Genomic DNA, 20,744 nt, shown 5'->3' on the forward strand with positions numbered 1-20,744 from the left:
CATTCTCCTGCTGGCAGCTCCCGCTCCCTGCCTGCTTGCAGGGTCCCCACATGGCCATGTCTTCCAGTCAGGCCCATCATGGGTGAGCCCGTGCCAGAGCCTTTGCCCCATTCGCAGCAAGGGCTGCAGGGGCAGGACAAGATGTGCTGATATCCCAAAGGCAGTGCAGGGCTGCATGGTGGTTGCAGTTATGCTGCCAGTACAAGGGCACCAGGCACCATGCTCTTGCAAGCACAGCCCACCCATGCCGCAGACCCAGCCCAAGCCTCAGGCACAGGTCTCCCTGGGCCCCCCCCAGCATTTCCTTCTCTAAGCTCCTCCTATTCCCTGCTTGCCCCAGGTCCCCCAGCTGCCTCTCGCTCTGGGATGTGGCCATCATGGCTCACACCAGCCCTCCATGGCTCTCGGGCCGTGGGAGGACAGGCCAGCAACTGCATTCATTGCATCAGGGGAGCACTCTCGGCTGCACATCTAGGGAACAGGTCCTGGGAGCCAACCACCCTTATCCTGCTACCAGGGTCCCTGTGGAATGGGAGTGCAGGATGCTTCGGATGGCAGCACCTTCCTGCTGCTCTTAGACAAGAGGAAAGCCAGGCTGGCCCTGCTGCAGGGCTAACAGGGTGTAAGCAGCATGGCAAAAGTGACCCTTGTCCCTACCTAGAATGGTGGGTCAGCACCTCCTCTTGTCCTCCACGGTGCATCTGGTCCTGGGCATCTCTCACAGCTCTGTCTTGTTCTCAGCACCATGCTGGGAATCTCTCAGCACCTTCAAGCTGAGGCTTGGTGCTCGCTGTCAGCCACTCTTCTCCCTGGTCGGGCACTTGTCCCATGTCGCTGTCCCGGTGTGCTTCCCTGCCGCCATGCCCTGCTCGCAGTACCGAGATGACTCTGAGCAGCACCTTGCCAGGCCAGGAAAGGTGCTTCCCCCCAGCCACGTTTAAGCACAGAACACAAGCAAGAGCCTGTGCTGCAGGCGACAGGGGCTGGAGGCACTCGGTGCTGACAGCGCAGTGAGCACTGCCTGTGGGGCAGCAGTGGGCTCAGAGCAGCCTCCGGGCAGAAGGGGCTGGGGCACCCTCAAGCAGGAATATTATGGACTGCTTGCCCCCAGCTTGGCTGGGTCAGAGCCAGCCTGCAGGATGCTGGGGCTGCCCCCACCATGCTGCCTGTGCCCAGCCTGGCCTCCCAGCCCCTCACCTCTGCCTTCACACAGCACTGACCCTCTGAAGCCACCTCCCGGGGCTGCTTCCCCACAGGAAGGGCAAGGAGAAGCCAACACAAGAGATGTCCCTGCAATGCCCATACCCATCCCTACCCACCTGTTTGCCTCCATTGTGCTGTCTCCCAAAGGATCATCCCATGCGTTGGTCTCTTCCTGGTCACTCTGCCCAGTGGTCACGTACTGACAGTGCCAAGATACATCCTGTGCCGGTGAGCTCTGGTCCCTGCTGCTGCCAACAGCAAGCATGGCCTTTGCACTACCCCAACAGCACTGCCCAGGGGCTGGAACAGGAGATCAGGGGAGCTGCAGGTGGAGGATTTCATAGAGTCATAAAATCTACCAAATTGGAAAAGACCTTTAAGATCATCAAGTCGAACTGTCACCCAAGGATTGCCAAGGCCACCACTAACCCATGTCACTAGGGGCCTTGTCTATGCAGTGTGTGAATACTTCCAGTGACAGCGATTTCCTGGGGTGCACAGCAAGTGCGGAGCTGCACCTCAGCCTCTGTGCAGCGCAGGACATCCACAGGAACCTGTGTGCTGGCTTTGCCTACCTGAAGGTCTATCCTGGGGACCAGGACAGGCAGGTGCATAGTGTACCATCCTATGGAGAAGAGGGAACACTATGGGACCTGGGGGTCCTCTGCCCACCCTGCCCAAACACACAGGGTACATGGCAGTCACCAGCACATGCAAACACCCTTTGCAATCCCACAGCTCTTGTTACCCGAAGCAACTCCATGGACTCTGCAAATGTTGTTGCAGAGCGGGACCAGCCAGTCCTGAGCAGCTCCTGGCCTCTTGCTGGCCGCACTGGTGCCGTTTCTCAAGGCCATGTACAGAACAGTGCTGTAAACCCCAGCCAAGCGGCACCTCGGTGCAGCCCCGCTCCCCCCGCCTCCCGCTGGCCCTGCGGAGATGCTCGTTTCTCAACAGCCACATTCCTCTGAGGGTGTTTATGGCTTTTCTGTCTCCCCACTGTCCCAGGCTAAAATCGACCCTTTTAAGGGAGCCACAGGACCACGGGTTGCTGGAGCCTTGCCTGCTGTGGGCTGCTCCCTCACAATGTATTGCCTCGTTCACTGGGAAAGCAGCCCTGCCTTGTTTTTCTCTTGGCTCCACAAGTTACTGATGGAGTCAAGCTGTGGCTCAGTCCTAGCCCCATCCACACACGCCTCCTAGAGAATAAGATCTATTTTCACCAGCAAGTGATTCACCTGCCTGGCACTGGTTTACCTTTCCCTTGGCAGCTGACTCCTCCTCAGTTCCATCCTCGAAGGCAGCTCCTTGACTCACCACCCAAACCTCTAATAGATGAGAAACCTGAGCGGGAAGGGCAGGAGGAACAAGTCACATTACATTTTCTCCTGATGACGGGTGTACTTTGATGCTGGCTCCCCTGGGGACTTTCGGCAGCAGCTGAACTCTGTTGCAGAGAGAAGAGGCATTATTCCTACCTGGGTTTGTGACCTGGATCTCCAGGGGACACTTCCCAGTGACCTGGTCCTTTGTGGTTAGGGTGAGGGCTGTTGACACAGCGCAGTGTGCTGTCACCCTGTGCTGGAGGCACAAGGGAGGCAGGGGTGCTGTGGCAGACCCTGCAGCTATCTGGCAAGGCTTATTCTTAGAGCTCCTCACTACAAGGGGAGACTCTCAACTGACTTCAGCATCGCCTCTGTCTTCTCTCACCTTTTAGCCAGGAGCAGGCACACTTGGCCACAAGCAAAAAATCATTACATGGAGCTGGCTTGCCTGTGTTGGGTTAATTGGAATAAAACGTGTACCCTGCTGAGCAGCACGGCTTGTGCTGAAGAGCTGGGATGAGTCAGGCTCCGTGCCGATGATATCGCTGCTTCTCCAACCGGTTCCCACAAGGCAGGACAGAGGGGCTGCAGCAGCACGGGTGTGTGTCACCCTGTGCAGGCAGCACACACACACCCCCCCCCGTCCCGCAGTAGGGGCTACAGTGAGTCCAAGGGAACTTGGGGTGCTCCAGGACAGGACCAGCCTCTGTCTTGCAGCAGTAACTGGTGCCAATCGATGCAGACGTGTCACATAGCAGAGACGTGAGGTAGTTCCCTGGCCCTCGCCTCCCCGCCAGCACGGCAGGGGGTCAGCAGGGAGCGGTTCATGCTGCCCAGAGGCCATGCCAGACCACACAGAGCTGTGAGCAAGCCAGAGCCGGCAGGTACCTGGCAGAGATTTGCTCCTGCAGCTCCTCAGAGACCATGAAACCCTTCACCCTACACCAGCCTGGCTCCCCAGCCCTCCAGGGCTAAGCCATAGTGCTGGCAACACACACTCAGGTGGAAACCATCAGGCAGGATGAGGGTGCTTCTGGATACAGATAAACACTCACATGGGCAAAATTCATCCCTTGTAATCACCGTGTGAGTGAAGCCAGCAGCTACGGACAAGTGCACAGGGTGGAGGCACCAGGTCCCCAGCATAAAGCCGGGTTTCAGCAGCAGGAGCTCCCAGAGGAAATGGAGGGGACAGCAGAGCAACAGTAGCGAAAACAGAGCTGGGACACAAACAATAGCCAGTTATCTTTAGTCATCCAGACAGTGAGAGAAGCACACTGAGAAGGGGACAGGCGGGACACGCCACAGACACTGGAAACTCCCTATCAGCCAGAGAAAAGGGCAGAGTGGATGCTGCCCCCGTCCCGGCTTGGCAGCGAGCGGCTGCGGGCAGAGCCGGCGCTGGGCACGGCGAGGCACTGACTCACCCTGCTGAGATACAGGAAGGAGGCGGGCGGCCAAGTCCACTTCTCTGCCAAGGAGCAGCCCTGATGTGCAGAGCTGAACGTGGGAGAAAACACCCCGGAGTGGGATCAGCGGGGGGATGAGGGTCTCAGAAGGCTGGAGGTTGAGGGACCCCACGGCCCATGCACGCAGTGTGCTGTTGTCTCTCCTGCACCATTGCGTGAGCTGGGCATTTAGAGAAGAAAAGCATAAAAGAAAACCCCAAGCAAGAACGGGGACAGTGCTCCCTACCCAGGCAGAGCCCCCTGCCTCCAGCGCTGCCCACCCCTGCCCAAACAGCACCTTCAGCCGGGCACTGCGTGCACAGGGCCGCGGTGCACGGGGAGACCCTCTTTGGGACCCGTGGACCCTGCATGGGGACTTTGTGTGCCCCGAGAGCACAGAGACCCTTCGTGAGGAGCGGGAACTGCGCACGGGACCCTCATCTTCGCGGGGACCCTGAACGGACCCCCCCCGAGGACCGGAGCTTTCCCCCCGCAGGACCGAGCAGCCCTAACCCGGGGTCGCAGCCGGTAGGCGCCGCCGCGATGCCGCGGGGCTGGGCGCCCTGGCACCGCCCCGCGCAGCGCCGAGCACCGCCCCGCAGCGCGCAGCATGGGCGAGCGGCGGCCGGCGGTGGGGGGGTGCTGAGCCGAGCCCGACTGCCCCGGTCCGGTCCGGTCCGGTCCGGTCCGGTCGCAGCAGCCGCCTGCCGCATGTCGGGGCCCGGGGCGCAGAGCCGCAGCCGGCGGCTGCCCGGTAAGTGTCGGCGCGGGGTGTGCTCGGCAGGAGGGTAGCGGGGCACCGCACCGGGCGGGCAGGGCTCGGGCTGCCCATGGCCCCTCGCATCCTCCCCGCAACACTCGCCCCATGCCCCTTGCAAAGCAGCCGGGCCCCCCTCTCCATCCTGGAGCCCCCCGACCCCACCTGCTCCAACCTGCTGCTTCCCGTCTGCTTTGGGCAGGGGCTGCCCGGGAGGCTTCGTGCCTGGGATGGGGATGCTGGCATGGGGAGGCACCTGCCTGGGATCTGAGCTGGAGACCTGTTGGGCAGCGGGCTGCTTGTGGAGTGGCATCGGTACCCCTCTGAGCCCTGAGCCCCCGGTGGGGTGTAGGGAAAGAGGAGACAGAGCAAACCCGGCGAGCACAGGGGGTGAGGGCAGCCGGGGTAATGGGAGCTCGCATGGGGACAGCCTGCCACGATCCGGGCCCAGCCTTAGCACACCATGCCCTGGGCATCGTGCTGCCCTCCTTGGGTTTCTTGTCTTCACGCTTCTTTTTTGCAGAAATCAAAGCAGGGCCCCATAATGGCAGGGTCTTGTGACAGCCTCTGCCGCTGGGGAAGGAGCTCTGGGCGCAGGGATATTTTTAGTACTGAGACTCAGGGGATTTGGAGATGGCTCTGAGGAGTGCAGGCAATGAAACCGCGGTACAGACAGGGGTTACGAGGTGCCATGTCCTCCCTCTCTCATCCCCCCCTGCTTTCTCCCAGCAAGTGCCTCTGCCAGAACCACTGCCTCCCTCGCACTCGCCTGGTGCATTTCCTCTCACGGGGGCTACGGTTATTTTTTGCTGTGCTGCAACACGAGGTCAGATGTGCTGATCGAGAAAAGACCGTGCAGGGAATTAACACTCAGGCAGCCGGCGTGTCCGGGCATCCTGTCTCCACGCAGCCTTACTCTTTGGGGCATTCCCAGCTCTCCACCCGAGCTGCTTCTCCAAGGGCTAAAGAAGTTCAAAGCCCTTGGGATTTACCCTTGTCCCACAGTGGTTTTGGTGGGGCAGGGTGATGGGGAAAGGTTTGCGATCTCAGCAGAGCCTCCTGTCAGATGCTGTGGCAGCTGAGGAACTGCATCTTCCTCCTACCCGACCTCTCAGCGTTGCACACAGGGACCGGGAGAGCAGGATGCAGTCTGGCTGCAGTGGGATGCCCCACTCTGGAGGAGTGGAGTCAGGGATTCGGGTTCTGGGAAAGCACAGAGAGAAGGACAAAAGCTGGCAGGCCCAGCCTGCCCCAGCTCTTTCATGCACCAGGAAACTGGACCATGCTTGGAGTGACCCCTCGCTTGAGCTCTGCTCACCTCCCCATCAACCCCTGGAGCTTTCCACAGCCCAGATTATATTTTAGGACCTTCTTTAAATCCCTGCCAAGCTGTGGCCTTAAGAAAAGGCCATTCCCATCCTCTCTTGGCTTTGTGCTGCCACTAGCAAACCCTCTACCACCCCTGAATACACCCCTCCTGTTCGCCAGCACAGAGCAGGGTTGTACCAGGATCCCACCGGACAAGGAGGAATGAAAAACACATCCCCTCCTATCTGAAACATAGCCAGATAATTGAACTGTGCTCTGCTCCCAGCCTGGATGCTGGGTCACAAACACCCTGAGCTGGTGCTCCCAGCACCCTCAAGCCCTGTCTTGCTCTCACCCCATGCTAACTGCACCCCAGGAATGCCCCTCTCCCAGCCTGCTTCAGCAAGGGTGAAGATGGGAGAGCTCGTGATGGTTTCCTTCGCAGCCTTTCCCTGCTGCAGCGGTGGCTGTGAGCCCAAACCGTGCGAGGGCAGGGGGACCAGCGGGGCCAGTGTCCTCACCCACAGCCCACCCTGGCAAGGAGGAAATCCCTGTCTGCACCTCCTGGGGGGATGCTGCTCTGCCCGCCCAACCTCTGCACCAGCGCTCGGCCCCGGTTCCTCTCCGAGCTGCGCTGGTTAGTGAGCTGTGAGAGCCGGAAGGATCTGAAGGCAGCGGGGCGCTCCGTGCTGTGGCAGCCGTGCTGGGCGGTTCAGCCAGCGGGGACGAGCCTGGCTCTGAATGCTGATCAGCCTCGGCCCCTTTGCTGTAGTAATAACCATGACAATAGCAATAAAAGCCAGGCCACCAGCAGGTACCAACAGATCCCCCACAGTGCACAGGGCCCGCATTGTGCGTGTGAACGTGTCCCGCGGTGGGAACATGCCAGCGGGATGAGACAATCCCCACGACTGACAGCTCGGCACTGTGAGCGGCCGTCACATGGGGGAGAGCCGCGGCAGGGAACGCCGCTCTCCTTTATTTCCCCTGCAAGGGTTGCTGAGAGGTGGCTACACTGGCGGGGCTGTTCGCATCCCCCAGGCCCGGAAGAGCCCCGGGAGGGGGGAAGGCTCCATCCCCGACTCTCACCACGGTCACGGGTCAGGCAGGGCCAAGCACAGCCCAGCTGCCGGCGTTCCTTACATAATGGGATCTCAGTGCTCGTGCCTGATTCCCCAGCGAGAGCTCAAAACCGAGTTCATAAACAGGTCCTGCTAATTTCTCCTGCAAGAGAAATCCTGGCGCCCACAGGAATGCAGCATTCCTGACTCTCCCCAAGCACACTTACCCTGAGTATCGGTCACGTGCTGGGGAGAGGTGGACAGTAAGAACATTAATGACACAGCTCAGCCGTGCTCACGGTGCTTGGGACAGCACCTGCCAGCATTCGGGTTTATTTTGTGTTTGCACTGCAAGAGGATTTAGAGCTTCTCCTCCTTACCTCCACAGTGCCATCCCTGTGGCACAGTGCTGCACAGTCTGTCCCCCTGAACCTGGAGCCAGTGCAGCCTCTGCCCTGAGCTTGCAGCTGGAGCCTGATGAAGTCCCCTCGGTGTGGTGAACTGCTGCAGTTTGCCATGGATTTGGGCTGGGAAGCAGAGCTCTGCCTGGCACAGACAGCACAGGGCTGGCTCCAGCTGCTGAAGTGAGCCACCTCCATACCCAGTGCCCTGGTCACCTGCTCCTTGTCCTGGTTCCATTCTCTTGCAGATAGCAGAGGGGAGGCAGGAGTTTGTTGCTGTACCCCAGTGGGACTGGGCTGCAGCCGCTGGTCAGCCTTGTTAGGAAGGCTTCACCAGCATGGTGTCCCCCTCACTGCAGCCGTCAGCCTGGGTGCTGCACAGCACACTGAGCCTCTGCACCAGAGCAGGCACGCAGTGCTTAGGTCAGACATGCCAAGGCAAAGGCCCCTTCAGGCAGCCCAGAATGCTGCCCTGGGCATCGCAGGAAGACGCTGAGCAGCCTGAAGAGGACCAGAGCCTCTTCCAGAAAACACATGGTGACTGGCCCTGAGTCACTCACATTCCTGGCCTCCCAGGGCAGTTGCCTGCAGACGATGGGGTTTACCTGGTGGATGCCCCAGAAACAGGGTGAGGAGGAGCTCTGGGGAGGGCTCTCAGCAAGACATGACATTGTTCTCCAGAACACCTCACCAGGCTCACCACCTCTCTCCCATTTGTGTCCTGTGCTGCTACACACTGCTGACAGGCAGCCCTCCTGCTGTCCTCACCCCACTCCTGCCAGACAGGGTGGGGATACTGCTCCGGCCTGGAGGAGCAGAGGGTTTGGGCCATACTCAGGCAAAGCAAAGGATGTTTGTTTGGTTTCCTTGGTTACTGCACTGCCTGCTCCACTAATCATATTTTCCTTGTGCCGCTAGGCCAAGAGCGGCAGAGAGGAAACCTGGAATGGCTGAGGTCAAACACCAGCCTGGGAACAGCCGGGACCACCAGCTCTGGACCATTTGGGTCCTCGCTGTTGTGGGTACCCAACCCAAAAGGGAGGTACGATGCCCAGGGATGCAGGAACAGCCCAAGGGCTGCCATCATTCTCTCTCGTGTGAGCTGGACCACAGGCACCGGCACTGAACTGCAGGAGGAATTACAGGAATGAAAATGTTTGTAGAGGCAGAAGCCAAGCTGGCTGTGCGGGCGGGGATGTGAATAAGGAGCCTGCGAGCGTGGGTGCGGCTGTATTTATAGTGACGGTGGTGGCAGGGGTGTGCGTGTGTAGGGTGACAGGGCTGCTGATGCCTTTTATTCCTTAATACATCCCAGAAAGCCTTGGAGCACTAATGCCAGTTTGTCCCTGGGAGTTTCCTCAGCTTGTTAGCATTCAGACATCCCTCTGTTTTATAGCAAGGAAACTGAAACTTGAACATGTGCAAAACATGGCTGATCTCATAACAACACTCTTTGCCCCCTTGATAACTCACTTCAGCAGTTGTGAACACAGCATATGAGCTCCCCAGTTCTGGCTGCTCTGCATTTCAGAAGTGAGATCTGAGGCTCCAACACAGCAAGTGCTGGTGATGCTGCCAGTCTACAGTGTAACAGCTATTCATGGTGATTAAATCAATGTGCGCTGGTAAAGCTGAACAGAAGGGACTCACCTACCTTCCATTATGGCCATACTGCAGGAGCTGGGCCAGGCAGAAGGGCTTGGACAGCCCTGCCTGGTCCAACCCTCCCCACCTTTCTCCCCAGCCAACATGGAGCAGGCACAGCGGGGCCTGGACACCGAGCAGAAGCAGCAGCAGCAGCTGAAACTACGGGACCGACAGAAGTTCTTTGAGGAGGTTTTCCAGCATGATGTGGATTTCTTCTTCCCTATGTCTCACCTGCAGATAGAGCATCGGAGACGTAAGTGCTGCAGACACCAGCACGGGGCTGGGGTGTTTCAGGGAACAGTGACACAGGCAATAGAGATCGGTGGGACATCTCCAGTCTAAAGACAGCTGGGGACACGCATGTCCTGCACTGAGACAGGCCCACACAGGCTGCCTGTGGGTGTGCTGTGCATTACTCACACCACTTAACTGAAGTCACTGCACATGGGTACCCAGGCTGGCGCCCTGCATAGTCACTGGCTTCAGACAGGCACCTCCAGACAGCAGTTGGAGACAGGGACAAGGACTGCAGTGAGACAGGAGCAATGTTTTAAGGAAACATGTTTTTTCTGGGGGCCCCTTACCAGCAAATAGGATTCACTTTCCCAGGGCAAGGCTGGCCTCCCTCCTGAGGGTCCTACCTGCACAGGACTCATGGAGCCCTTTGCCTGGCACTAGCACTCACCTTTTTGCTGGCTTCTGTCTCTGCAGCGCCCTTAGGCAGCATTTCCTCCATGGAGGTGAACGTCGACATGCTGGAGCAGATGGACATGATGGACCTGTCAGACCAGGACACCATGGATGTGTTTCTGGGCTGTGGGACAGAGGAGAGCAGTGCTGCTGGGCCCCTGCCAGGTATGTGCAGTCCCAAACCTGTGGGCCAGGCTGGGAGCCTTTCCAGTGCCCACATCAGCTTATTCCTCAGCCCTGGCCACCCTGCGTGCAGGTACACACACACTCATGCAAAGATACTTGGTGCTGGCGTCTGTGAGGCTGGAGGGACCTCAGGCTGGGCTGGTCCATGTCAATATCTGCCTCCACAGCCCAGAGATACAGACCTCCTGTAAATACCTTATGGTGGAGAAGACAGGAGAGCCCAGGCACTTCCCAAAGTTTGTGAGGGAAGTTCTCTTGTCCTGAAGCTCCTCTGGAGCAGCCAATGTCTTGTCATGATTTCCCTGGTCTCCTCCAGACTGCAGAGCTCCCTGCACTGAGCAGAAAGGCTGCAGGACCCCTCCACCTCCCAGTCAGACCTCAGGGAGCTGGGCTCAGGTTCCACGGGGTGCAGCATCTTCCTCCACACATGCACAAGCTGAAGTGGTTCACCAAGGCCAAGCAGAATATCCCATTGCCTGCTGCAGCCAGTGGCTTCACACAGCGTGGCTCCAAGCTGTGTTTCACAGGAGATGGAAAAGGCTCCATTGCCAAAAACGGGGAAGGAATGTGCAGCACTACCCAGAGCCAGGCTTGGGGGTGTGAGATGGGGAACAGCTACAGCCGCCACGTGGGGAGCAGCCAGGAAAGTATATCATGCCAGGGAGTAAGACGTATTGGAGGGGCTCTCCATGAAGCTTAGGGAGCAATAAGCCTCCAGAAGCATTTTTCTTTCTCTTACCACACTCTCTTCCAGGGGCAGATGCCAGCCAGTGCCCAGAGGAAATCACCCTGCAAGTGCCCAACAGAGCTGAGAGCAAGTCACGCATTTCTTCTACATCCTCTGTCTCCACGGATCTGAACAGCCTGGACACCAGCGAGGAGGGGGCTGAGACCCCTGTGGTGCAGTCGGATGAGGAGGATCTGCAGGAGGACAGTCCCAAAGAGCAGGCAGCAGCAAGAAGCTAGCAGCCAGCTCTGCCCTGCTCCCAGCCTCCCCATATGGACCTGCCAGCCCAGAGGAAGGAAAGCTGCTGGCACTCAGTAAACCCCTCACTGGACTGCTGCCCTGCAGGAGGGGCGAGATGAGTTTCCCCTCCTCTCCCTCTGCAGGTTCTCCTGGCAGCCAATGGAGAAGGAACAAGGGGTATTGTAGGCTCCCAAAATTAACTCTTCAGGCTTTGCTGCTAACAATCCCTGCTTCACTCCCCTGAAACGCTCAGCAACCCACAGCCCCACCATTCCCAGAAAGCCATCCCTTGGGATCCCAGCTCCCCCTGCCCTGCTGACAAAGGTCCTGTTCAGACAAGCATTTAACGATGGCATTCAGAGAAATAACACTCCAGTCTAAACAACCAGTGGCTGTGTGTGTTCTTGGGAGAAAACAGCACTGGGGGTGAGGGTTAGGTGGGGCTTGTACAAGGGAGAGTGGTGTCAATCCAGCATGCAAAAGGTGCCATGCAGGAGCGTACACAGCAGCAGCAGCAGCCACTGCTGCCCCAGCACAGCACCACGGCAGCAGCCCTGGCTGGAGGAATAAAGGAAAAGCCATCAAATGAAGCTACTTTTTAGCCCATTACAGTTGCTCCCTGCAGGACAGGTCAGGGGGAGCTAGGCACAAAGCTGGCACAGAAGCCTGCTGCTGCTATCAGTGGCTGCAGGCCAGGAAAATGCTGTTCCTGCTCTAGCTGTATCAGCACAACCGTGGTCACCCCCTCGAGGAAAAGAGCCTGGGAGATAAGCAACAGGAGCCAGGGAACACTCCTCATCCCGGCTGCTTCCTGGGGGGTGGGGGGGGTGTCAGACCCTACTACGCTCCTTCCTGCACAGCCCACCCTCGGTGAGAACGGCTGCAACACTCCGGTTATCCGGGAATGACCGACGGGAATAAGACGTGAGCTCCATCGGAGCAGCCTCGCAGCTGGTGGAAGTGAGGTGCTTCCAGACGGCTCTGTGGCCGGAGATGGGCGCTGCCCTCCGGAACGGAGACGTCAAGGAGCGAGTGAGAGCAGGCAGCGGCGAGGAGGGCTGACACGAGGAAGTCACCCGAGGACGGGCACGGTGGTGGCAGAGCCCTCGTACACAGCAAAGCCTTGCAGCGAACCGCCCGAGCTCGGGCCGCACTGGAGCTTCCCCTGCGGCTCCCGTTCTAAACGCCGGAGGAGGAAGCACCCCCCGGAACACCCTCGCTCCTAGGCCGGGAGCAGGCAGAGCCGGGCAGGTGGTGCCCTCCCGCCGCGGGCCGGGGCAGGCTCCAGCTTCGCTCCCCACCACGGGCCGGAGACCGCGAACCGTGGTCAGGCCCTTCCCGTCCGGGAGGGGAGGAGACGAGCCGGGGCCTGCAGCGCCGCGTCTCCTTGGCAACCCCGGAAGCCGCCGCCATCAGCCGTGCGGCCGGAAGCGGAAGTCGGCGGCGGTGCGGGGAGGAGGGATGCTGGCGCTGGTGGTGCTGCTGCTGGCGGCGGCAGCGGGCCCCGGGCGGACGGCGGCGGGGCCCGGGCGGGACGCGCTGCGGGAGGAGCTGCTGCTGAGCCCGCTGCCCATCGGAGACGTGGCCGCCACCTTCCAGTTCCGCACGCGGTGGGACGCCGACCTGGCGCGGGGCGCGGGTAGGGCGGGGCCCGGGGGCGGAGCTGTTGGGCGAGGGGACGGCGTGCATCGGCGTGGTGACGTTACCGCGTTACGGGATGACGTCAGCGGGGCGAGTGACGCCAGAGGCGGGGTGAGGTGGGGGGAGCAGAGGGATGCGTTGACATCAGCACGAGTGACGTCACTGCGGTGATGCCATCGGGCTGCTCGTGATGACGTGAGCACGGGGTGGCACTAGGGGTGACATCATGTTCGGTTAAGGCCCTGGTGTGACGTCAGGGGGATGAGGTGACCTTGCCCATGGATATCAGCATCCTTTCCAACACGAGCTATGCTATGAGCTGGGCAGGGGCTGATGCCGGCTGCAGTCTCTCACTACAGGCTCTTCCCGAAGGCGCTGGGGCAGCTGGTGGCGGCGCTGGGCGTGCGGGAGCTCCACCTTGCCCTCACCCAGGGCTTCTGGCGCACCCAGGCCTGGGGGCAGCCGCCCTTCCAGGCACCCGCCGGTGCTGAGCTCTGGGTCTGGTTCCAGCCCACTGTCACTGAGTAGGTATTCCAGCCACGGGTCTGTCCCACTGGGTGCGCTCTGCAACCACCGCTCTGGGGAGCTGTCCCCATGTAATGTCAGACAGGCAGGGTGTGTGCTGGGGGCTTCTGAGTTGCAAAATGTCTGCTGGAATAAAGAGCCTATGAGCAGCTGTAACAGAGAGCAGAATATAGCCCCCACTCTGTGCTTGGGGCAGGGTGTGGTGCTGAGGGCAAACCCTTGTTCGCCAAAGGAACAAATAACTCCCTTGTGGGCTCTGTGATGACAAACCTCTTGTTCTGTTAATATGACAGGGTTATATCTTGACCTCTCATTACTGACTCACTTCCTTTGACTGCCATCCAATGCCTGTCACCATCTCCCTTATCACTCAGCCCTCTTCCAGCCCCAGAAGCTCTCTCTGGACTCAGAGCTCTCTTCTGCCTACAAATAGCCTGTTCTGGGTCTGCTGGTTATGTCAGCCTTCAGAGCTGTACCAAGGTGTCACTTGACAGCAGCCCCTTCCCCATACACCATATATTACCTCCCACATGCTCCCTGCTCCCCCAGCCTCTCACCCCACATACCAGCTGCACCCACTACCACGTCCCTGGCTGAAGCCCTGCCAGGGGCTGCCCCTGTCCCCCAGATCTCATGCATTAGAATAAAATACCTAGAGAGTCAGAAAGTACATGACCTGCAGCCTCTACCTGCATGCTCCTTGCAGCTTCTGAAAACCAGAGTGAGCTCCCAGGTGTATTTATTGAATGTTGCTAACTTCATGCTTATTGTTCCAAGGATTTGAGCTGCTGAGTAATCTCTGGTATCTGTTCTCACACAGTGTTGACAAAGCCTGGAAAGAGCTGAGTAACATCCTCTCAGGAATATTCTGTGCTTCTCTCAACTTCATCGATGCAACCAACACAGTCACTCCAACAGCATCCTTCAAACCTCTGGGTTTAGCCAATGGTGAGCCAGGCACTGCTCTCTCACTCTTGCTTCTAGCTTTAGTTCTGCCCTATGCCATTGCAGGGAGTCCAGCCACAGGTCCTGAAATAGGTCTGAGTCTGTACAACAGGGTCTGTTAACTTCCAGCCTCTCCTGGAGGCATTTCCTCTCCCTATAAGAGAGGCTTGGATTTGAACAGAGGAAACCCACAAGCAGTACATGTTAGAAGCTCCCAGGCCCTTGTCTGTGCCTGAAAAATACCTTATGAAACAGGACTAGAGGATTTAAGGACTCATGAAGAAAAAAATCTGCTAGAATATACCCTTCCCTGTTCTTTCCAAATCACTCTGAACACAGTGTCACTCTGAACACAGTGGGATGTATTCGTGATTGAGCTCATGGCATTTTGGGCACATTGAGAGGGCGGTGGGCCGTGAGGTTCACTGGGGGGTGGAAGAGGCCCTGCGTCTGTTCTCATGCCTGTAGCAGTACCAGCATGTTGACCCTTCACCTCCCTGCCCAGGGACAGATCACAGTCTCCTGCGATACGCTGTCCTGCCCCGGGAAGTTGTCTGTACTGAGAACCTCACACCTTGGAAGAAGCTGCTCCCATGCAGCTCAAAGGTAAAAGCAAGTCCTGCTGCCTCATTGGGTCACTCCTGATGGCACTGAGTTCCCTCCAGTGATCCAGGAGTGTGCAGTGGAAAGTTTCAGCAGGGCTTTTCTGTCAGTGGAAGGAGAGGACAGACCTAGGATGAGTTTCTCCTTCTCTCCCCGCAGGCTGGGCTTGCTGTGCTGCTGAAGGCAGAGCGCTTGTTCCACAGCAGCTACCACTCGCAGGCAGTGCACATCCGCCCCATCTGCAGGGTAAGCACAAGGCTCAGGGCTCCCTCCGTTAACACCCCCAAGAGAAAATGCAAAGCCACCTTGTGGCACTGCAAGGTGACACGCTGGTTTGCCCAACTCCCCTGTGGTGCGTTCAGCACTGTGTCTAACACAACTGTTGTCCTGCTTCCCTGGTCTTACCTGCATTCCGATGGGATTCTTGCAGTCCTGGTGGAGCTCCAGCTCCACCCTGGTTTTCTGCCCCTTTGGAAGGTGTGATCAGAGCCACCCATCTCTCTCTTGTCCAGGATGCCTCCTGCCTGGCTGTGTCCTGGGAGCTCAGGCAGACCCTCACTGTGGTTTTTGACACCTTTTCTAGTGGCCAAGAAAAGAAAGGTAAGCTTGGCAGCTCTGTGCTGTGCTCCCCTAGTGCCCCAGCCTGCAGCACATCACTGCCTGACACTAACTTGGCTTCCTCCAGACTGGTCCCTCTTCAAGATGTTCTCCCGCACACTTACTGATGCATGTCCTCTGGCATCGCAGAGCAAAGTCTACGTTGACATCTCCCCTAAGAACAAGGTAATGCATACAGACTAGAGAACACCCCCTGCCTCCTCAGATCAGACACTTTGTGTGGCTCAGACATCCTCCACCCAGCATGGTGGGGCCTCCCAGAAGCCCTTCAAGGGGGTTCCCTCAGGGCAGTGGGGATGAATGGGGGGGTATAGTGAGACCACTTGAGCGGGCTGTTGGGTGGGGAAGCTCAGGGCCGGATGGAGTGGCTTTGCCACAGTGCTGCCAGTTCCTTCAAGGGGCACTTTTCCTTAGTGGTCCATTTGTTTTCATAGGAAAAGGAGTTACTGGAAGTAACCCCTGCTCCAACATCTGTGTATGAAGCTACTGTCCAGGGAGACAAGAAAACCTATGCTGTCTATGACCTACTGAGCCCCTCACTCTTTAATACCTCTCGCAGCCTCAATGTGCAGTTCAAGTGGAAGCGTCCCGAAGACAGCTGTGAGTGACCATAACTTCCCTCCACCTGCATTGCTGGCCAGGGCTTTAGGCCTAAAACTCACCTGGCATGGCCCCCCCTTCCCATCTTCTTTTCTCCTTCACAGCGGAAATGCCGATACCCGTACTCCATGCTCAGCGCTACGTGAGCGGATACGGGCTGCAGACTGGAGAGATCAGCACCCTCATCTATAACACCCACCCATACCGGGCCTTCCCTGTAATCCTGCTGGAGACTGTGCCCTGGTATCTGCGACTCTATGTGCACACTCTGACCATCATCACGAAGGGGAAGGAAAACAAGCCAAGTAAGTAAACCCTCCCAGGAGCCCATGCCACCCAATTGATTCCCTTGGCATAAGTGGCTCATTCCAGAGATGGTTTAGTCCCTCTCTTTGGCCTCAGTGATCACTGGGAAACTGGACTGGGAAACAAAACATCATAGGATGTTTTCCTAACCTTCCCTTCAGCCCTTACAGCAGATGAGACTTTATTAAGTCTGTTTTATAAAAGGCTCATAGATTGCATTTCATAATCCAGTAACAAAAGCAAATTGATTTTTGTAGTAAAGGAAATTCAAGACTGATGACTGGGTCTTATTTTGCATTTGTACCTTTCCTTAGAGACTTTCATGGGTCATTAGATTTATAGCTGTAACACGTGTTTTTTGAGCTGTTCATCTTCACTTGCCCAGGAAACCTTTCCCAGAACAGTGGAAGCAGGAGCTCCCACCCCATGGGAAATGTCCAGGCACTGCAAAATGGGACAAGGTCTCCCTGGTGCCACTGACACATCTCTTTGGGGTTAGGTTACATCCACTACCAGCCAGCTCAGGACCGGCAACGGCCTCACCTTTTGGAAATGCTGATCCAGCTGCCAGCCAACTCCGTCACCAAGATCTCAATCCAGTTTGAGAGAGCCTTATTGAAGTGGACAGAGTACCCGCCAGATCCCAATCACGGCTTTTACGTCAGGTAACACATACCTCAGCCCCTCGTCCCCTTCTGGGTCTATGTAGGATTTGCTGCCCAGGTCTCTGAGGACAGGGAAAAACTCTTGCCATCTCTTTGCTGACAGCACTGACACTAACATGTCCTCTGTCTCCTTAGTTCATCTGTGCTTAGTGCCCTAGTGCCCAGCATCATTGCTATGAAGGACATGGATGTGGAGGAGAGCCCACTCTTCACCTCACTGTGAGTGTACCTGTGCTGAGGAGCAGGGCTGTACCTCAGCACCGGCGAGCTGCTGGCTGCTGTCATCCTATCTGGTGAGCATGAAGCAGAAGTCCTGTGTGGGCTGACTGTCCCTTTCGTACTTCCACTCTCCAGGTTTCCTTCCTCTGATGGCTCCAGCTATTTTGTGCGCCTGTACACAGAGCCGCTGCTGGTGAACTTGCCAACACCAGACTTCAGCATGCCCTATAATGTCATTTGCCTGACCTGCACCGTGGTGGCAGTGTGCTACGGCTCCTTCTACAACCTGCTGACCAGAACATTTCATGTGGAGGAGCCAAGCCGGGGCGGGCTGGCCAAGCGGCTGGCCAACGTCATCCGCAAGTTCAGGGGGGTGCCTCTTCTCTGAGAGAAACCAGGGCAGCTCCATGGGGAGGTCCAGGGAGCAGAGCGCTGTTGCCCTTTGTCTTTGAAGCAGCCTGCTCCATTCTTCTGTCTGGATCTCTCATCGGGATCCAACAAGCTGAGAGACTTGTTCCATCACTAAGATGGGAAATGGTTCTAAGCGCATTGACTACTGAACTGCACTGCTATGGGACTGGGAAAGGTGTAGGACTTCTGTTGGGGAGAGGGGTAACTTATATGCTGGGAACAATGCTAGAAGTAAACTTGACCAGTTTTGTACATTCGTGCTGCTCCTGGTTGGTTTTACTTTCTCAGCCTCACGTGCAAATTTGACCCTGTAAGACTGTGAGCCACTGAGTCTCCAGCATGCTACCCAAGCCAGCTGGGAGGAGATGCAGACACTGGAAGGGATGTGACTGCAGCAGAGATGGGTTCATCTGTCCTACCACCTCACCTGCAAAACTGCCACGTTTCACAGCTCCCTCCTTCCATGCTTCACCACATTTGAGCCAGTCTGCAAATTAATTGTTGGCCATGGTGTATGTCTGTCCCCTCTTTCTCAGGAAAAAGCTGCTCTGGCAGTGTTTTGAAACCCTTCCATCTGCCCAGCCCTCTGCAGCACAGGATCCTCCTCTGCCGCCTTGCTATCATTTCTGCCCATCTGTCCGGGGGCTCCCCTGCACCTACAGTATCCTCAAAGCTTCCAAGAGCCTCTGGGCTCAGCAAAGCCCAAGTGCTGAGCTGCAGCCAGACAATTTATTTGGTAGGGACACACAGCTCCCTACAAGCAGCTAAACAATGCACAAGGAGTCCATTAGAATAAATATTACTCAGGATCACAGCAAAGCACAGCCAGAGGTCCTTTAAAAGCTTCCACTTGAACATAAAGACCATAAAACCCCCACTGCTTGCTGTCCTGCATAGAACAGTCTGTTCCCACTGTCCTGGGATTACCTTTCTCTTCCCTGCTGGAGATGCCCTCTCTATAGCTCCTTATGGACTTACTCCACTGGATGGCTCCCTGCAGCCTTCAGAGCTGCCAAAACATGAAATATGTGAGTTTGGGAGGATCCCTCTGTCCCTGCTTGCTATGAAAGATGCCACAGGCCTGGGAGCTCAGGCTGGTTGCAGCCCCAGGACTGCTGCTACAGCTCCGCCAGCCAGGCTTCAAGTGCAAAACGGAACTTCTTTATATAGAAACTGGAACTAAAACCAAACAAACCCTGAGTGAGTGTGCAGCTCCTGCAGCAGCAGAGGGAAAAGCAGCCAGGAATCTCAGCCCACACTGCAGTTTGCAAAGGGAGTTAAAGACCTTAATTTGTTTCAGGTTGGGTCCAGTATAAATCATGCAGACTGCAACCATCAGCTCAAAGCAGCCAAGGTCCCACTAGCCTGGTTCCCCACGCATTAAGTGGGATATGGCAAAGCCCCCCAAGCACTGAGGCCAGTGCCCATGGGCACAGCTGGCTCCACAAGCCAAACCAGACAAAAATAGCACAAGAAACACAGCACTGCTGCAGGGAACAGTGTCCCTGAGCTGAGGAAGAGGAGGCAGCCTATGCCAGGGCCAGCCGGGAGCTGCCATAGAGCCAGCATCAGCCAAAGGGTTTAGTGCTGTTCATGTGCAGTGCCATAAACCAGGAATTTAAACAGCATGTAACGAGCTCAGCTCAAATTAAGAGCAGGGCAGGAGGGAAACCATCCAGGTGGGATTCCTGCCTGTTGGGCCGTTGAGGGAGCTGGTCTTATCACACCCATCAAACACAAGGGCCAGCCAAGCAGAAAGCCCTATGGGACATGCAGGTGGCTCTGTAACCATGGCTGGGTGGGTTTAAACAGCTGGGGAAACCCAAAATCTTAGTGTTTGGGTGTTTTTCTTTCATGGACTATTTCACTCTTTCCCCTGCATGGCCCCCTTGGGTCAAGCTGTGCCTGGTAACCTGCTGCTGGGTGTCTGCAAAGGGAAGGGCTGGAGCTGGAACACTCACAGCAGCCCCAGGCTTTGCTGCCAGCACAGCGATACTCAGCCAGTGTCACAAACAGAAGCATTTAAGGGAGCTGTGTCTGCTCTATACCTCTTTGAGACATAGCTTAGGAAAGGTGCAGGTGCCCAGTTTACTGCAGCACCGAAAACTGGGGCCCCTCGGGGCTGGATGGGACTAAATCAGCAACTGCCATGCGCAACAAGGAAGCAGCATGTAAGCAAACCTAAGAATAGTATGTGATGCAATGCAGGGAAGTATGGACTTGGCGTGGCACACAGTGCAAACACTGTGAGCATGTGGACAGCGTGCAGTGGTGTGTAAGGACACGTGCCAACCGCACACAAAGAAAAGCCTGCAACCACCATGCAGCCACATACAAGAGAGCACACACAAAGCAGGCCACCCGTCAGAGAACCACGTGAGCTGCCTGCAGACAGGCAGTGCCCTTCCGCATGCAAGAAAGCGGGTGAACAGTGTGCAAAACCCCATGTGCACTGTGTGCCATGCAGCCAAGGTACCAGAGCCACGCTGTGCCATGCAGCTGCAGCAAACCCTGTGTGAGGGAGCGTGCAAATGATGCTTTAAATTTAAAAGGGGAAAGAAATGCATAAATACAGGTATTTTCTGTGAGGGTGCCCAGAGAAGCTGTGGGTGCCCCATCCCTGGCAGTGTTCAAGGCCAGGTTGGACACAGGGGCTTGGAGCCACCTGCTCTAGTGGAAGGTGTCCCTGCCTGTGGCAGGATGATGCCTGTGGAACTGGATGAGCAGTAAGGTCTCTTCCAACTCAAACCATGCCATGGTTCTGTAACTGTTTATAAAGGAAGGAAACTGGAGAGGCCACACCATGAACCCTGTGTTCAGTTCTGGGCTCCTCACTACAGGACAGACATTGAGGTGCTGGAGCAGGTCCCTGGAAGTGCTCACACCCGGTGTGGCCGAAGCCCTCAGTGCCATGGGTCAGTGATGGCCCTGGCAGCGCTGGGGCACGGTTGAACTCCATCGGACCCCACAACCCCACAGCTCAGCCCCAACCCCGCCGGCTCTATGTGGCTCCAGCCCCGCCACTCGTGGCGCGCCCAGCTCGCGCACGCGCGTTGCCCCCCACTCTCTCCGCGCACGCGCACTGCGTGCCCGCGGGGCTTCCCACGGCGCCGCCTGACGGACGGGCGCGTCCCCTGCGCCGGAGCTTGGCCCCTCGGCGGAGCGCGGCCGGTGCAGGCGGAGTGGGGGCAGCTGCGGCGGGGGCCCGGCGGGACTGC

At 57.4% G+C, this 20,744-nt stretch overlaps 2 protein-coding genes across 3 annotated transcripts; both read left to right on the forward strand.

The window, feature by feature from the left end:
• Positions 1-4,561: 4,561 nt before the first annotated feature.
• Positions 4,562-11,378, forward strand: DBNDD2 (dysbindin domain containing 2). 2 transcript variants are annotated; one of them, XM_061375684.1, is made up of 5 exons: positions 4,564-4,730; positions 8,422-8,545; positions 9,248-9,403; positions 9,862-10,005; positions 10,781-11,378. In XM_061375684.1, exons 3-5 carry the CDS (start codon positions 9,253-9,255, stop codon positions 10,990-10,992), a joined length of 507 nt encoding a protein of 168 aa, XP_061231668.1. In that variant the 5' UTR covers positions 4,564-4,730; positions 8,422-8,545; positions 9,248-9,252; the 3' UTR covers positions 10,993-11,378. The 2 variants fall into 2 exon arrangements, with proteins under 2 accessions (XP_061231667.1, XP_061231668.1); XM_061375683.1 differs by lacking the exon at positions 8,422-8,545 and having other exon boundaries at positions 4,562-4,730.
• Positions 11,379-12,419: 1,041 nt separating this feature from the next.
• On the forward strand, positions 12,420-17,780 carry PIGT (phosphatidylinositol glycan anchor biosynthesis class T). Its single transcript, XM_061375682.1, has 12 exons — positions 12,420-12,632; positions 12,981-13,158; positions 13,980-14,107; positions 14,610-14,710; positions 14,867-14,953; positions 15,220-15,307; positions 15,393-15,490; positions 15,760-15,925; positions 16,030-16,230; positions 16,731-16,896; positions 17,032-17,115; positions 17,251-17,780. The coding sequence occupies exons 1-12, from the start codon at positions 12,455-12,457 to the stop codon at positions 17,501-17,503; spliced, it is 1,728 nt and encodes a 575-aa protein (XP_061231666.1). The 5' UTR covers positions 12,420-12,454; the 3' UTR covers positions 17,504-17,780.
• The last annotated feature ends 2,964 nt before the right edge of the window (positions 17,781-20,744 follow it).

This window comes from Neopsephotus bourkii, unplaced genomic scaffold (assembly GCF_033783945.1).
Source record: "Neopsephotus bourkii isolate Nb327-2 ecotype Australia unplaced genomic scaffold, CSIRO-AGI_Nbou_v1 NB_1663, whole genome shotgun sequence".
In the NCBI taxonomy this organism is placed as follows: Eukaryota; Metazoa; Chordata; class Aves; order Psittaciformes; family Psittacidae; genus Neopsephotus; species Neopsephotus bourkii.

Coding starts and splice junctions, on each gene's coding strand:
- DBNDD2 (XM_061375683.1), top strand. CDS start 4,688: ATGTCGGGGCCCGGGGCGCAGAGCCGCAGCCGGCGGCTGCCCG. Junction 4,731..9,247: donor CCGCAGCCGGCGGCTGCCCG/GTAAGTGTCGGC, acceptor CTTTCTCCCCAG/CCAACATGGAGCAGGCACAG. Junction 9,404..9,861: donor GCAGATAGAGCATCGGAGAC/GTAAGTGCTGCA, acceptor CTGTCTCTGCAG/CGCCCTTAGGCAGCATTTCC.
- PIGT (XM_061375682.1), top strand. CDS start 12,455: ATGCTGGCGCTGGTGGTGCTGCTGCTGGCGGCGGCAGCGGGCCCCGGG. Junction 14,954..15,219: donor ACATCCGCCCCATCTGCAGG/GTAAGCACAAGG, acceptor TCTCTTGTCCAG/GATGCCTCCTGCCTGGCTGT. Junction 17,116..17,250: donor AGCCCACTCTTCACCTCACT/GTGAGTGTACCT, acceptor TCCACTCTCCAG/GTTTCCTTCCTCTGATGGCT.